The sequence below is a fragment of the Vicia villosa genome, linkage group LG5 (assembly GCF_029867415.1).
Source record: "Vicia villosa cultivar HV-30 ecotype Madison, WI linkage group LG5, Vvil1.0, whole genome shotgun sequence".
NCBI classification, from domain to species: domain Eukaryota; kingdom Viridiplantae; phylum Streptophyta; class Magnoliopsida; order Fabales; family Fabaceae; genus Vicia; species Vicia villosa.
Window position 1 is genome coordinate 164,472,612 of NC_081184.1, and position 15,399 is coordinate 164,488,010.

Here is a 15,399-nt window from a genome sequence, read left to right on the forward strand (position 1 = left end):
TTCTGCCCTCCTAACAGAATGACGTTGCGGACCAGAAAAGCTCCCTCTCAATCTATTGACACCTCCCTCCTTCACAAACCTATCAAACCTCAGAAGATTCGCGTGAATCTTCTTCCCCTCCACCATTATGTTATCCAATTTAACCGCGAGAAGACGGGCATCGTCGACCTCCACAAACCTCGCAAACCCGAACTTCTTGCCAATCCTATTCTTCCTCGGAGCTATAGATACCTCTACAACCTCACCTACGCATCCAAAAAGCTCAAAAAAGTCTTTTGTTCGGCATCTCTCTGGGAACTCAGAGAAATATATCGAGACAACCTTCACCCTTCCATCTTCCACCTTCAGTTTGCCTAGAGGAAATGAATCCCACGCCGGAGACCAGTTACGAAACTGCTTCCTCGAAGCTTCCTTCCACCCTTCCTCGTGACTCCTAAACCCACCGAACATTTGGGAGATTGGGGACGCCGGAAACCTAAAATCGCTTTTAGGGGCGCCGGACGCCGTTGTAGTTCCTCACGAGAGACTTGTTAATTGTAATGAAGTTATATTTTCCAGAGATAAACCAAATCTATGATATATTGATAAAATTCCTAGTTAATATTCTATATTGGCTGCTATAAAACAACTACTATGAAGATCCAATCTGAAATGCTCATTTTAAAAGATAATACACCAACCAAACCACTACTACAGTCCAAGAATATCTGGTGAAAAGGTATATAGACAAAGTAGGTCCCTGATTTTCATTTTCACAATATACAATTGTAAGAATCCGTTACACATACAATTTGTCATTGTACCTTAACAATTAGGTACTCTGTTCTAGAATGCATTTGCTACTGAATATGCTGATCCAAAGCATTGCTATCTACAATAATAGTGTCTACCTCCTGATTACTAAAGAATCATCTTAAGTTTAAAGAAGCTATTTCATCAAATCTAAAAAGACAAAGCCATTCCAAAGACTATGCAACAACATTGATGGTAATAAATTCCTTGACCTTGTAAATATTACACCCATCACCATCCCAAGAAATATAAGTGGCAGCATCCTCTGTATGTTAAAATGTGCAAGCGCAAACGCAACCGAACTTACCAATATCGCACACCACACGGGCATGTATTTGGTGAGAGACGGGAGTAGAAAGCCACGGAAAACTATCTCCTCCCACACAGGAGCGCAGACGGATACTACAATTGCATACAACAGCATCGCCACGGGATCCCTTGCTTTTATCGATTGTTCAACGCTTGAAAGGGTGATTTGTGTAGATGGTAAGATAGGTAGTAGGTCAAGGTTGAACTGAGATAGCCGATTGACAAGGGGAAACATGAGACATCCCATTACGACGTCAAATTGCCAATACCCTTTAGGGCTAAACTTGAACCAATCGGGTGGAAGGGGACGGAATCGTGAAAGACATCGGATAAGAATTGCAATCCCGGCTAGCCCTTCGGTTACATCAGTGACGAGGCTAAACAGTGCCTGTCCCCTGAATGTCAAAGAATCCTTGCTAAATCCGGTTATATGAGCTGCAAAAGGGACCATCCAAGATCCTATAAACCAAAAGGCTGATGTCCAAAGAAGCATAACCTGCGTCAAAGATTGCACGAATTACAGCCTCATGTTGAGCGTTTATTGTTCAGAATTTCAACTCTGCTCATTTGGGATAACATTCCACTGATACCACATCTACCATAAATTTTAACCATGAGGATTTGGTAAACAAGAGTAATTTAGGTTAATTATATTTCGATTAAACTTTAGAGAAACACTTACTTTTAATATTGTCATTGCACTCCATGGTACAACCCATCGTTTACCAATCCCATTGAATACTTCATTTGCAACCTGCACGGAAACTGAGTCTTTGAGTAAACAGATTCGTACAAGTGAAAACATTTAAAGGATACTTTTTTAGATTAAAAACACGGCATTTTAATACCATTCTATCAACCACTAACAAAGTAATGCATGTTTCCATATTTGATGATACAAGACGATGTAGATGCAGTGAAATCAATAAGGCATAATTTAAAGATCAGATCATCTCTAAATATTTTAGTTCAGTTTCAATTATACCAAACGGTGACTTCATTTTAACAGCTGTGTTTTTCTCACGGGTTTAGTAATACAAGACTCTATACTTGGGATCATTTCTATATCTTACAGAAGAAATTATAGGTCAATTTTAACAGCTGCTATACTTTTTTAAATAGAACGATCATTTGTATTTAGACAGAAAATTGCGTTCGTCTTTTGATTGTGTGAGAATGTGACCAAAATCCTAGTGCATTCTTTGATTTGTTCTAAAATCAAAATCACAATCCTGATAGTGCAGTACCATTCTCAGCACTTGAACAGTCATCGATCTGACCCTAATAAAACCCCTTGTTATCCTCTACAAATCACTCTAATCCTCATGTGCATCCATTGAACCTTCAATCAATCTATAACATGGTCTTCGGAAAGAGCACATATTCAGCAATAACTAACACATATATGTAAACCCTTAGACAATGCATCAGCATAGTAAACAGAAAATACAAAAGTAAACAAATGAACATCCGACCTTCGGAAAGATTGACTTCCAGTCCCTTTTAGTGACACTAGACTCCTTGGATTCAGATTGCACCAACTCCTCATGAAGACAATGGTCTATAATCTCAGGTTTCGGCGTTTCCGAAGAATGATACTCTTCATGCCTAAAACACAGAATACTCAATTTCTGCAATCAAAAACACCAAACCAAAAAAAAGTTAAACCCAATCACTTCAACACAAAATTATATATATACACCCTAAAAACACTATCTTGCCACACCACTTTCATCCATAATCACACAACCAAAACTTTATACAAAACTCTCAGATTCTGAGGTTCATTTAGGATAAAGGTAAGAACTTTTTCAAACCCTTTTCTTTTTCCTCATCAATTTCATCAAAATATAAAAATTAAAAAGCAACCCATAACAGAAAATCAATAAAATTAAAACCCTTAATTCACAAATAAACCTTACTTACGTTGTTGTTTGGTGAATTGAAACGAGAATTTGAGATCCGAATGGTTGTTGTAGGAAAAGGACGAAGTGTTGGAGGACGAAGAAAACCCTTGATTGGAAGAAACGATTGGCGAGAAAAGACAGAGTGAGAAGAAGAGGTAAACAACATTTATGAATCGGTAAACTGCAACCCTATAATGAATCACATGAACGATTTGGATTTGAAGATGTTGTTGTTCGAGTTATGGTTCTAGTTTCTTCCATACACAGAAGACAACACTATTTTTTTTCTAAGATTCTAAGGAATATACTGGTGAGTGAGAAAATTTAGGAGGGTTTGGAAAAAGGAAAGAATTTGGATTTGATGAGTAAATAGAGTGAAGAAAGACAGTTGGGGAAATTCGAGGGGTTAGGGTAGGGGAGAATGGATTGGGTAGAGAGTTTAACGGGGTGTGTATAAAATAGCATTAAACATTGGGGGTAGGTAAATACTATTCTTCAATCAAAAAAGGTTAATAGTATTTCAATCACAACAAAACAATTTATTAGCTCCATTAATTTACACTAAATTTGTTCTCTATATAAATAAATAGATAATATTTGTATGATTTAATTATGGATGACATAACATGGTGTTTAAAATTTAAGGTACAAAATCTTATTATAAAAATATATATAAATTATATTTTAACATGTTAGAAATACAAAATCGAATTTTTTAAAAAAAAATCTTTGAGATAGATATCAACATTTTTGTTTATTGTTCATTTAATATTAGTGCGTATTGGAGTTTTTTTTTTTTAAGAACCTTAAGATTTTGGCATACATTAAAATTTACAATTTAATTTTATGAACGGCAAAAATACAACATAATATGCAGTCTTGATAATAAACCTATAATTACTTTGAAAAATATGGATTTCAAATCTTCAAGTCAATGATGAGTCTCATCTAATTGAAAATTGGGTTAAAGGAAAGTATCAAACAAGAGAAAAGAACTTGATCAACTACTTAAACAAGGTTACATCATTTATAGAGATGTTCGAGGAGATAATAGTTAAATATATCCTTCGAAGTAAAAACACCAAACTAATGAGTTGGCAAAGCTAGCTAACAAGGGAATCTAGCCAACACAAATTCATGTTTTTGAGGTTGAGGTATTTGTATTAATATCCAACTCAACGTGGATCAAGGTCAAGTGAGTTAGAGTGCACTATATTGTCATAGATGACAAACTATTCAAGGAGGCTTCTCCTATCCTCTAATGTTATGTTTATAAGAGGAAAAAGACAGTATATCATGAAAGAAATCTCTAAAGAAGTGTGAGGAAACCATTGTGAAGCTAGAACCTTATGCCGAAAGGTCATCGAGTTAAGATACTACTAACCACTTATAAAATTATATTGTAAGGAGATTTTGTAAAAGTGCGACAAATGCCAACAATTTAGCAACCAATCACATAATCTACTCATGTGTTACACCAAATCGTGACATTATGGACTTTCAATATGTGAGGTTGGACATTCTTGGTCTTTCCCTACCTGCATCAAGTTACCTAAAATACATAGTAATTGCCATCAAATAATTTTTTTTGAGTGGATAGAGGTCGAGTTCATATCTACCATGTCTGAAGGAAAAAAAATGCAAAATTGTGTTTGGAAGAATGTTGTATACAAACATGGTATTCTATATTCAATCATCATAGACAACAAAGCTCAACTTATGGGTCAAAGGTTCTCATATTTTTGTAACGACCTCGACATCAAGATAAAATATGCCTTAGTGGAGCATCGTTGTGGTTAAGAGATAGATTATAATGAAGTCTTCAAACTAAAATCAAGATCAAAACCTTGAAATAAAATACAATATGACATGATTAAGGAAAAAACCTAAAGAAAACTTTGGTTGAAGAGTTTGGTTGCAGTAGAAAGATCAACAACCAACATAAAGCAATGTTTTGATCAAGGAAAAAACATCATAAAAAAGCTAAAGTTGAAAAAGGAAGAGAAGCCAAATTCCATTTGTTTTGATCAAGGAAAAAACATCATAAAAAAGCTAAAGGAAGTTGAAAAAGGATGAGAAGCCAAATTCCATCTTGAAATGATTAGTTAGGATTGAATGTCTTTTTTATGGGGAAAAAATCATGGACAAACAGCATACAGAACTTGTTTTGGTGTTAGTTCAGTTATTTATTTTCGGTTAAGAATGCACAAGACTTGTTTTTGTTGTTAATTCAATTATTTATTCTCTATTATAGATAATCATATAGATATGACTTAATGTGTGTGAGATGGTGTAGATATTCTATTTTTATTTTTGAGAAATTCAATTCATAAATTAAATCTCACGGTAAATATTTTTTACTTGTGAAGGATTTAATTAAACTCTTACCTTAGACATCAATAAAAATAAATATATTTAATATTTTTCTTAAAAACCATATAAAATTCAATTAGGACAATTTTTATAAAATAGAGGAAGTACTAGTAGAGCATTTTTCTGTGAGTATTTTACTCCACAATAATGGTCTTTCATCTTTTTCTATTTCATGAATTATTATTTTCAAAGGGTTGGTTATAATTGGTTCATATCTCTTCATGTATCATAGTTTGTTCTTTGCAGCTCAACCTTTCTTTCTTACTTACGATTAAATTTAACTGCTTATCTGATGTTCTTTTGTTACTTCTTTACACACGCAAGAACAAAATTTTAACATGATGGTGTTGCTAATTTCAATTTGTATACTGGCACTCATCATTGTTTCCTTTGAGTTATCAATGATCTGTTGTTACCCAAAAATACCTATTTCTATTATGAACCCAAGTTTCATGTCCATAATTATGGTGAACTAGACATCCTTATAATTATAAGCCTCAAAAATTTGAAAATCTGAAACATGTTTCCTCCCCAAATTGATAAAATAGTATATTTTTATGGAACTGGTCCAATAAAGTTCCAGCTAAACAATAGAATGTTTCAGTATATACAAGGAACAGCTAATGATAGAATGTTTGAGTATATACAAGGAACAGCTAAAAGAAGTGGTTTAAGTAAACTCAACAAAACCAACTAAGTGACAAACCTGAAAGATGAATTTTGTAGCTGCCAAAATAGATGAAAAATTCAAACCTATATAGTTTATGTATAACTTTCCATTTCTGATTACAAATAATTTCCTTGTTTCGCGATGCTGAGGATGATTACAAAAATGAACAAGGGAAGCATTAGATGCTTACATGCAAAGTACTTCAACAAAACTAGACTTAAGACAGACCTGACTCTCAAAAGTGTAATTTGGGAAGCTCAAAAACACATTAAACAGGTAAGAGACCCCAACATAACTCCTTATCCAACAAAATAGTAATTCACATACCTAGTCAGCGCCATCAAAGTCAAAATTCTTGGCAATTAAATGTAGCTTTCTTCCAACAATGCCAAGAGGAGATTCTTGAATGACATTCCTATCAGTTTAATATACCAAAGTAGCGTAATCTTGCTGGTCGAGAAAGCCCAGGCGGCATTTTTTCTGGGTTGCATAAATCACATCCGCGGTCACAATATTTTCAGCATCTTAATGCTAGACATGGTAATTCATTCCTACCTTAATTAGACAAGTCTGGGGAATATTTAGTCCAACAGCTGGGGAACGACAATTTTTCCGAAGAAAAGAGTATAGGTTTATAGCAAACTTCTTCATAAAGGAGGAATTCCACTTGGCCTTTACATGAGAATGGCCTATTACATATGCTGCTCCTGCGCGGTTGGCTTCCACAAGTTCCATGAGCTCCTCCTTTACTAGTGGATCTCTATATATTGTATTTAGAAGCTCAAATTTAATCCTCCGTCTAGTGTTAAGTTCAAGTGATTCCTGCTCATACATGGCCTGCAGCTTCTTCAATGTCGGAGATTTACTACTAGTAACAGTCAAAGCTCCGGGAAGATTATTACTGTCGTTTTCTTCAACACCAGCAGATTCTGACATTCGCAATCTTGTTCCAAACTTCCCAGACGTTCTAACAACCGCCATACGGCCATCTGCAGTACCATCTTGGTTTCCAGAACAACCTTCAGCTTCCAGTTGAATGAATTCTGCTATGCTCATCACCAGTTCATTTTCAAAATCATTTTCATGGCTATAAACATCTTTGTAACCATATCGAACAATGCATCGATACAACCGATAGGATTTCGGACCAATTCTACCAATGAGATAACGTTCTGCATGGGGCACAGAAGGCACAAGGACGGTCTTAACACAAACAAAAACAACCACTTGGTAGAAAGCTGGAAGATTTGTCAAGAAATGAGTGAAACTGGCAGGAACTCCAGACGCTAATTCAGTATAGATAAGGCCCATCCCTGGAACCCTTACAATCCCAAGACTAGGACCCAATGTAAGGACCCCCCTCATTGAAACTTTGTTATGCATATCAAAGAAATACTTTTTTCTAGAACCATAATGCCAGACATACATAACAACCATGAAGAGGGAGGAGAGCACAATTGGAACCCAGCCACCTATTGGGATTTTCATGCAATAAGAAGAGAGAAAGAGGACTTCTATTGAACCAAAGATTAAGAGAAATGCCATAGCAACTATGAGACTTCGATGCCATACAAGGTTGATGACGAGTAATGTCAACCATGTAGTCACAAATGACACAAACAGACTTGCAATCCCTGCAATTAAGATGATGGTATTAGCAATCATCAACTGAAATACAGCAGTGAATGATACAGTTATCCAGAAATTAAAAGAAAATAAATCTATCACAATTATCGGATCTTCTACATTACATAATAAGCCATTTTAACACAATTTAATTTTCATCCACTGTAAGTGTATATCTTTACACTAGCAGGGTTACATCCAATATTATGTTGCCACGTGGTTCAAAGAATTTGAAATCATTAGACACCTTTTATCAGTTAACTCTTTTAATGATGTATTAACATGTCATAGATCATAATGTAAGAAAGTCTTACCTAGATAGCAAATCAAAATTACGGCATTATGCTAATTCTGACTTCTAACGACAGTTTTACGATTTCTATATAGTTAGCATGATATGGTTCACTGAGTATGTTAAACTATTATCAGTGGATTGAGAATCATATTTCAAAACCACGTAATACATAAGAGAATGCAGTTCTGTCTTAAAAAATTACTGGAAAAAATAGAATTAAATAGCCAAAAGGATAAAACAAAAGTATGAAGACCCATGAGCTCTTAAATATGAATTTTAAATAACATTGTAAGACAGCTTACCATAAGCATATACTATACGGCCTGTGTCTCCAAATCCAACTGTCACAGCCAGGCTGATTACCATAAGAATCCAGTTTATCTCTGGTATATACGTCTGACCATTGATCCATCTTCTAGATTGTATTGCCTTGACACGAGGCAAACATTCAAATGCATGGCATTGTTGGACAATTGAGAATGTCGAAGAGATGACAGCCTGACTTGCAACTATTGCAGCCAAAGCAGCCAACACAAATACCGGCCAAAAGAAGACATCTACAAAATGACAAAAACATATCACTACATTCTCATTGAAAACATATTGCAGGACGTCGTAGTCAGCTCAACTATATTGTTTAATGTGCTAGAGTAATATTTCTTGCATACTAGAAACCAAAATGCTAACAGGTTATGTTATTCCACTGATACCATATATCATAAACCAGCATGAAAAATTGACAGGTTAGTGAGTGGAGTAAACACAATACAGGCCCCACTTATAAACACAATGCAGGCCATATTTCTAAGCAGTGTGGTGCTAAATTCACCCCTTCAAACCCAACACGATTAAGGTGTTGGAAACTGCAATGAAGGCAAGCCAAATGTCGTAATTTAGGCGACTAGGGGCGGATCGCAATGAAAAGGCGGAAATTCCAACACAGCCCCTCACGCTCGGGCCTCAATGAGGCCGAAGCGTGGACGATCCAACAAGTGATCTAAGATAGGTTCTGATACCATCTCAAAATATGTGGTTGGGCTTAACTCAATCTTACAAAACCAGTTAGTAAGGTGAGAATTGCGCATACTTATAAACGCATGTTCAGGCCATATATTGTTTGATGTTGGACTGTTAGCACACCCCTCATGACCAGGACTGGACATCTGGAGCATGGAAATAAATTGTGGGTGACCCGATAGCCGGTGATACCATCTTAGAATTGAAGAATATTTCTCCTACTGGCATTTCAAGTATTATTGTTGAAGATGGTTCTCATACTTGGTTGATAGCTATGAAGACATTGATCTTCAATCTTTTAAATTCAAAGTCGTACTTCACGCTTCCGGTCTATCAAACAACTTTATCTCTATTATTAAGCTTACAGAGAATAATAGTTGTGCAGTTATATTTTATTATTCTCATTGTACTTTGCAGGATGTTGCAACGGGGAATACAATTGGAATTGCTAAGGAACATGGAAGGTTATACCATCTCTCTAATGCACTGAACGGACTGATTATAAGGTGTTGTTTTTTGCACTTCATTTTCAGTCAAAGTCTACTTCTGCCTCCTAAATATGGCTCCGGCACAAACGTCTTAGTCATCCTTCTTTTACATTAATGAAGTGTGTTTTTTCATCCCTATTTTTAAAGCAATTTATTGAATCTTCTAATTGTGACATTTTTCAATTTGCTAAACATAACCAAACTACTTTTCGTTTGAGTCATACTAAAATTTCAAGTGCGAGATGGTTTGTTTTTTAATTGATGATTGTTTTCGGAGAAGGCATATGATAGAATGCCTAGAGAGATTTTGTGGAAAACCCTACAGAAGAAAGGGGTTAGGATTACATATATTCGAGTTATCCAAGATATGTATAAAAGATTATCGACTAGTGTTCGGACACAAGGTGGAGAGACAGACGATTTATCCCATTACAATTAGTTTGCATCAAGGGTCAACCCTAAGCCCCTACCTTTTTACTTTAATTTTGGATGTACTCACAGAACACATCCAAGAGCTAACATTGAATTCAAGTTTGATGGTTGAAATGGAGACAGGCATCAAGTGGTTTATGTGATGCAAAGGTACCGCTCAAGCTGAATGGGAAGTTTTATCGGACTGCGGTAAGACCTGCTATTTTGTCCGGGACAGAATGTAGGACGGTTAAGAATCAACACGAGAATAAAGTAAGTGTAGCAAAGATGAAGATGTTGCAGTGGATGTGTTGTAAGACTCGACATGATAAAATTAGAAATGAAGCTATTAGAGAGAGTGTCGGGGTATCGCCTATAGTAGAGAAGATGGTGAAAAATAGACTTAGGTGGTTTGGGCATGTAGAGAGAAGACATGTAGATTCTGTAATAAGGAGAGTAAGCAGATGGAGAGAAGGCAAACAATTCGAGGAAGAGGAAGACCCAGAAAAACTATAAGAGAAGTTATTAAGAAAGATCTTGAGATTAATGATTTGGATAAAAGCATGGTCCTTGATAGAACATTATGGCAAAAGTCGATCCATGTAGCCGACCCCACCTAGTGGGATAAGGCTTAGTTGTTGTTTGATTGTTCTTGGGTAACTTGAATTTTCTTGATGAATAATAAATCAAGTGAGTAAAGATCCTCTCCATTTCTCAAAAGAAATGGAGATGTCTATTACTATAGTTTTAATGTATAATCGTTCAATTAATGTCACAACTTTTAGAAATGTGTGCAAATATATTTTTTATTTACACTAAAACTATAGTAATGGACACCTCCATTTCTTTTGAAAAATGGAGAGGATCCTTACTCAAATCAAGTACTACAACTGTTTATACAATTTTATAATATGGTACAAACACAATTTGAAAAAGGTATTAAGAGAATACGTTCAGACAATGGTAAAGAAAATATCAATCATAATTTTTTCAGTTTACTAATAAACTTGGCATTATCCATGAATTCACATGTGTTGACACACCATAACAAAATGGTTTTCGTGGAAAGAAAAAAAACGTTACTTGAAGTCGCTCGAGCTCTTATCTTCCAAATGTCTCTTCAAAATTAATATTGAGGTAAAGTAGATTTGACAGTTTCTTATCTAATTAATCGTGTGTCATCTTGTATTATAGGTAATGTTAGTCATGTTGAGCTTATAATCTCACTTTTTCCTTTTGTTTCTATAATGTCAGGTCTCAAATCTCAAGTATTTGGCTTTTGTCCATGTCCATAAGCAACACCGAACTAAGTTGGATTCTCGTGCACTTAGATGTGTCTTTGTGGGTTATTCTCATAACATAAGAGAGAATGAATGTTTTCATCCTCCCAGTCATAAGTACTTTGTTTCTACAATATCTCAAAGTCATTCCAAAGAGAGGACTCATGTTTAAAAGAGGTGAAAGTCTAACTATGAATGTTTACATTAATGTTGTCTATTGAAGTGATTAATAGAATATCTACTTCACGCTATTCTACTTCTTGTGTAGAATCCTTACATCAAATCTCAGCCACATAAATTGACTGGAAATTGAATGTAATAGGGTTCGATACTGGCATCAGTTCATAATTATCAAATGGGATACAGTGAATAGAAAGCTAATACTTCAAATTCACACACAACGCTGTTCCGTTTCTTCCAGAAATCAACATGACCTATCAGAAATTTATTCTTAGAGTTTACATTAGCTGACCTGGAATAGAAGCATAAAAGCTTATAGGTACTGCAGATAAATTCTTTGAAAGAAAAGCAGCCTGCCCCATGTACTGAAGAATTAGACATGGGTAAATGATACAAGAAAATGCAGCCTGCGTGGTAACAAGCATACAATACTAAAAGTTAAAACCATCATTTTAAAAATAAAATAAACACTAACGTAAGAGTTAAGGCATTCTGTTTAAAATTAGGAATCACGATTATATGCCAAGATCATGGATGAAGGTGGATTATATCCTTAATGGTTTCATACCACAATTTAATTCTTTCACATATAAAAGACACATCTAACATGTCCATATCTGAAAAGAATATTATAACTAGGTATACAAACTGAGTCACTGACAAAATGAAACCCTCATCACCCTAAAAGAAACTGGCTGTCAAATAATGCTAATCAATATTGGGTATCTATTTGTAGGGTACACATTGATGAACGGAACTTCACCATTAAACTATGAAATTGAAATCCTACTCAATACTTATTAACTGCACCTACCCTTACAGGTGCTTGTTTGTAGTACCCAAGATCTGTAAACATAGCTTCAGCTCCTGAAGTTATGCAAAAAAAAAAAACATTAAGTATTTGTAAGAATGACGCCCGAGCAGGAGAAGGAATTTAGATAAGACACAGACCTGTAACACACAAAAATACCCCTCCAAGACTAGCCCAACCACCTTTTCCTGTAACCCAAAAGAATTTATATATATAATATGGAGAAAGAGCCCGATATATGCTTGGATTCCACTTGACGATATTGTAAATGCCAATCATGAGAATAGATAGTAACCATAGGATGATTATGGGGGGAAACATGAAAGCAATCGCGTGGGAGCCACGGTGTTGCAGAACAAAGAGTCCAACCAGTAGAACACAGGAAATCAGGGGCACCATACCTGTATAGATTAAATGCGTAAGTTGTAATAGAAAAATCACCTATGCTGCGTTTTACATATACTTGAAACATTAAAAACTGTGGGGGTAAATTTAGTGTGGAATTTCAGAATAAATATCCTGGAGTGATTTGTTTATACTGAAGAATACTGGATAGCAAGCTTTACTAAACTTCTTGTAAACAACTCTCCATGTCACATAGCAGAACCAACCCAATACACCATGATTTTTTCTTTGAAACAATCCATGCACCAGACAGGAAGTTTGGAGTATAAAACTCATTCATTTATTGTGTTTAGCTTATTTAAGCTTTGAGCATTTAAAACTGTTCGGTGGAAGAATACATTGGTTTACTTACTATTATTTTTAATCTTCGCTTCAATTTTCAACCCTTCAATGGATGAAAGAACTGCAAGATAAAAATCTGATCATTAGAGATACTAATAGAGCTAATGCGTGGTAAACAAAAGTACAAGGTAAAAAATCAATCAGATCGTTTTCTACCAGACAAAACTGACATGTTTGTCTGGAGAAAAGATGCTGGCTTACCTGAAACAGCAGGCATGAGTGCACCAACACAAATTACCATGCAAGCACCAAGTAAAACAAAAACAAGCAAAATAATTTTTGTGCTCTTATGTTTTTCAATGAATTTTTTCAAATATGAGGGTGGTATATTTCTATTTGAGTAACCAGGCTTGCGATATGTAGATAGCTCCTCATCAGATGTTTGATGATTAGGAAGCAAACAAAATTTTGCATTTTTGCAAAGGAGAGAATACAAAGCAACAATCCCTCCTGCAAAAGTTGAATGCATTAGCACTACTCCACTTAATACATATAAGAAAGGGACTTTTTTTTGAGGGGGAGCAGGGGATCAAAACTCACAAAATAATAATGAATAACAATTCTTACCTTCGCCATTATCATCTGCACTCAACATGAAAATAGCATACTTCAACAGAGAAATGATAGAGAGAGTCCAAAAAATCAAAGAAAATGCGCCAAATATTGCATCCTCACTTTGAACATGTTTCAGTCTCCCAGAAAATATACTTTGATAGACATAAAGAGGGGAGAGGCTGATATCACCAAACAGAAAGCCCAAACTCTGGTATGCCAAAAATAAAAGTACTTTACATTGAGGTTTGGATTCCCCCTGTCAACAGAAATAAATCTTACATTAAAAACATACATAAATGAAACAAGTGTTTGGTTCTGCAGTGACAAAAACTGATTTTGAATAAATTCATTCTGAAATTGATTATTGCTAAAAGGAAGTTGAATGTAAAATGATTCATGTTCGGATACATTTATGTAACAGTGACTTGAATAAAAAATTTGAACATAAAAATCAATTATAGAATCAATAGCTACAATTAATAGTTTCAAGTAGAATCAAAAGGGAAAATCAATTCTACTTTAGAAGAATCAAACATTTCAAAAATCAAATATACACCTCTAAAATCACTTTTGACTACTTCAAAAATGAAACTAAACATTCACTTAATAATTTCAATAAAACAAACTTCAAGGTGAAAGAGGAAAGACATATAATTTATAAACAACTAGAGCAAAGCACTAAGTGTGCGTTTGGTTCCATTTTTGGAGAAGCCAATATTTATTCTAAATTTGAAGAATTGATTTTGACATGTATAGATGTTTTCAAGTAGAATCACTTTTGCTTCCCGGACTAATTCAAATTCAAACTTGAAGCTAGAATTTGAAACTTTAGCCTCTACAATTAATTTTCAGCCTCAATTTTATTATTTAATCCACATTCAGATGAACGTAAACAAACATAAATCATTTTACATTCACCTCATTTCCAATCTTAATCAATTCACTCGAAATCAATTTATATCATAGCAAAACTCTATCATATTTCCATCCAATGATCCATGATTATGTCGAAGATTGATTTCGAAACAAACAACGGATCTTAATTTCGTTTCACTAATTATCCTTTTGTAGAAAATTTAATCAAAACGGAACTTAATCGATTGTTACTGAATTAAAACATTCATTAATCCATTCATTCATTCATAAGGCTTTGAATCAAAAGTTACAGAAATCGAAATCTAGAAAAGCGAAAAACAATTGTAATCAACTCTGCGATTATACTAGGGTTTGGATTGTTGAGAGAGAGAAAAACGTACCGTTGAAGATGAACATCGTTGTCTATTCGATTCGCTTGAGCTCATAGCGAAGCGCCAAAACAGAACAGAGCGAGAGTTTTAGAGAGAGAGAGTGTTGAAATGAATGAGTTTAACGTCGTCGTGCTCGTTTCATTTCAAGGAAAATGGAATAATCGACTGTTTCTTCTCCGATTGCAAAGTGGCCTTTGAAAAATTGCTGTTAAATTTTTTGACAAATAGACAAAACAATATTCAATTTTTTTTTCTTGTTAAATGAAAAATGGTTTAATTTTGATCCGAAAGTTACGGGTCTTAATAATGGATTGCATTTTTTTTAATATTTGTTAAATATTTAATTGTAGCTTTTTTCTTTGTTGTTGTTAGATATTTGGATAATTTTGGAGAAAATTTCGTTTTTTAACATGTAGCGTGTTTAATCCAATTTCTATCTTTATGATGATGATGATGATGATGCATAATAAGCATGTATGGAATTTATTTATATGAGGTGCATAATGACATGGCTGGCAAACGAATCTAACAGTGCTTTCAGCTTGGTGCACCTTTTTGGCCGTCAGTGTCATGGAAAATGCTCGCACGTGCTGGGTCTGCTTTTAGCACGTGCTCATCTTTAGTGGAAATTGACCATTATTATTTATTTTTTTTTAATGTTAAAAGATGTTTGCAACCAACTTAAAATAGT

The 15,399-nt window shown here is 34.7% G+C and overlaps 2 protein-coding genes across 3 annotated transcripts; both read right to left on the minus strand.

Annotated features, from left to right (window-relative positions):
- Positions 1–723: 723 nt before the first annotated feature.
- On the minus strand, positions 724–3,485 carry LOC131603682 (uncharacterized). Of its 2 annotated transcripts, none has more exons than XM_058876097.1 (4): positions 3,019–3,485; positions 2,577–2,732; positions 1,784–1,855; positions 724–1,597 (listed from the first exon to the last, which is right to left on the minus strand). In XM_058876097.1, the coding sequence occupies exons 1-4, from the start codon at positions 3,172–3,174 to the stop codon at positions 929–931; spliced, it is 1,053 nt and encodes a 350-aa protein (XP_058732080.1). In that variant the 5' UTR covers positions 3,175–3,485; the 3' UTR covers positions 724–928. The 2 variants fall into 2 exon arrangements, with proteins under 2 accessions (XP_058732080.1, XP_058732081.1); XM_058876098.1 differs by having other exon boundaries at positions 3,028–3,482.
- A 2,631-nt stretch (positions 3,486–6,116) lies between these two features.
- LOC131603683 (potassium transporter 3) lies at positions 6,117–14,982 on the minus strand. Its single transcript, XM_058876099.1, has 9 exons — positions 14,718–14,982; positions 13,474–13,717; positions 13,108–13,356; positions 12,917–12,967; positions 12,300–12,560; positions 12,163–12,215; positions 11,641–11,755; positions 8,275–8,529; positions 6,117–7,685 (listed from the first exon to the last, which is right to left on the minus strand). Exons 1-9 carry the CDS (start codon positions 14,760–14,762, stop codon positions 6,583–6,585), a joined length of 2,376 nt encoding a protein of 791 aa, XP_058732082.1. The 5' UTR covers positions 14,763–14,982; the 3' UTR covers positions 6,117–6,582.
- Between the last annotated feature and the right edge of the window lie 417 nt (positions 14,983–15,399).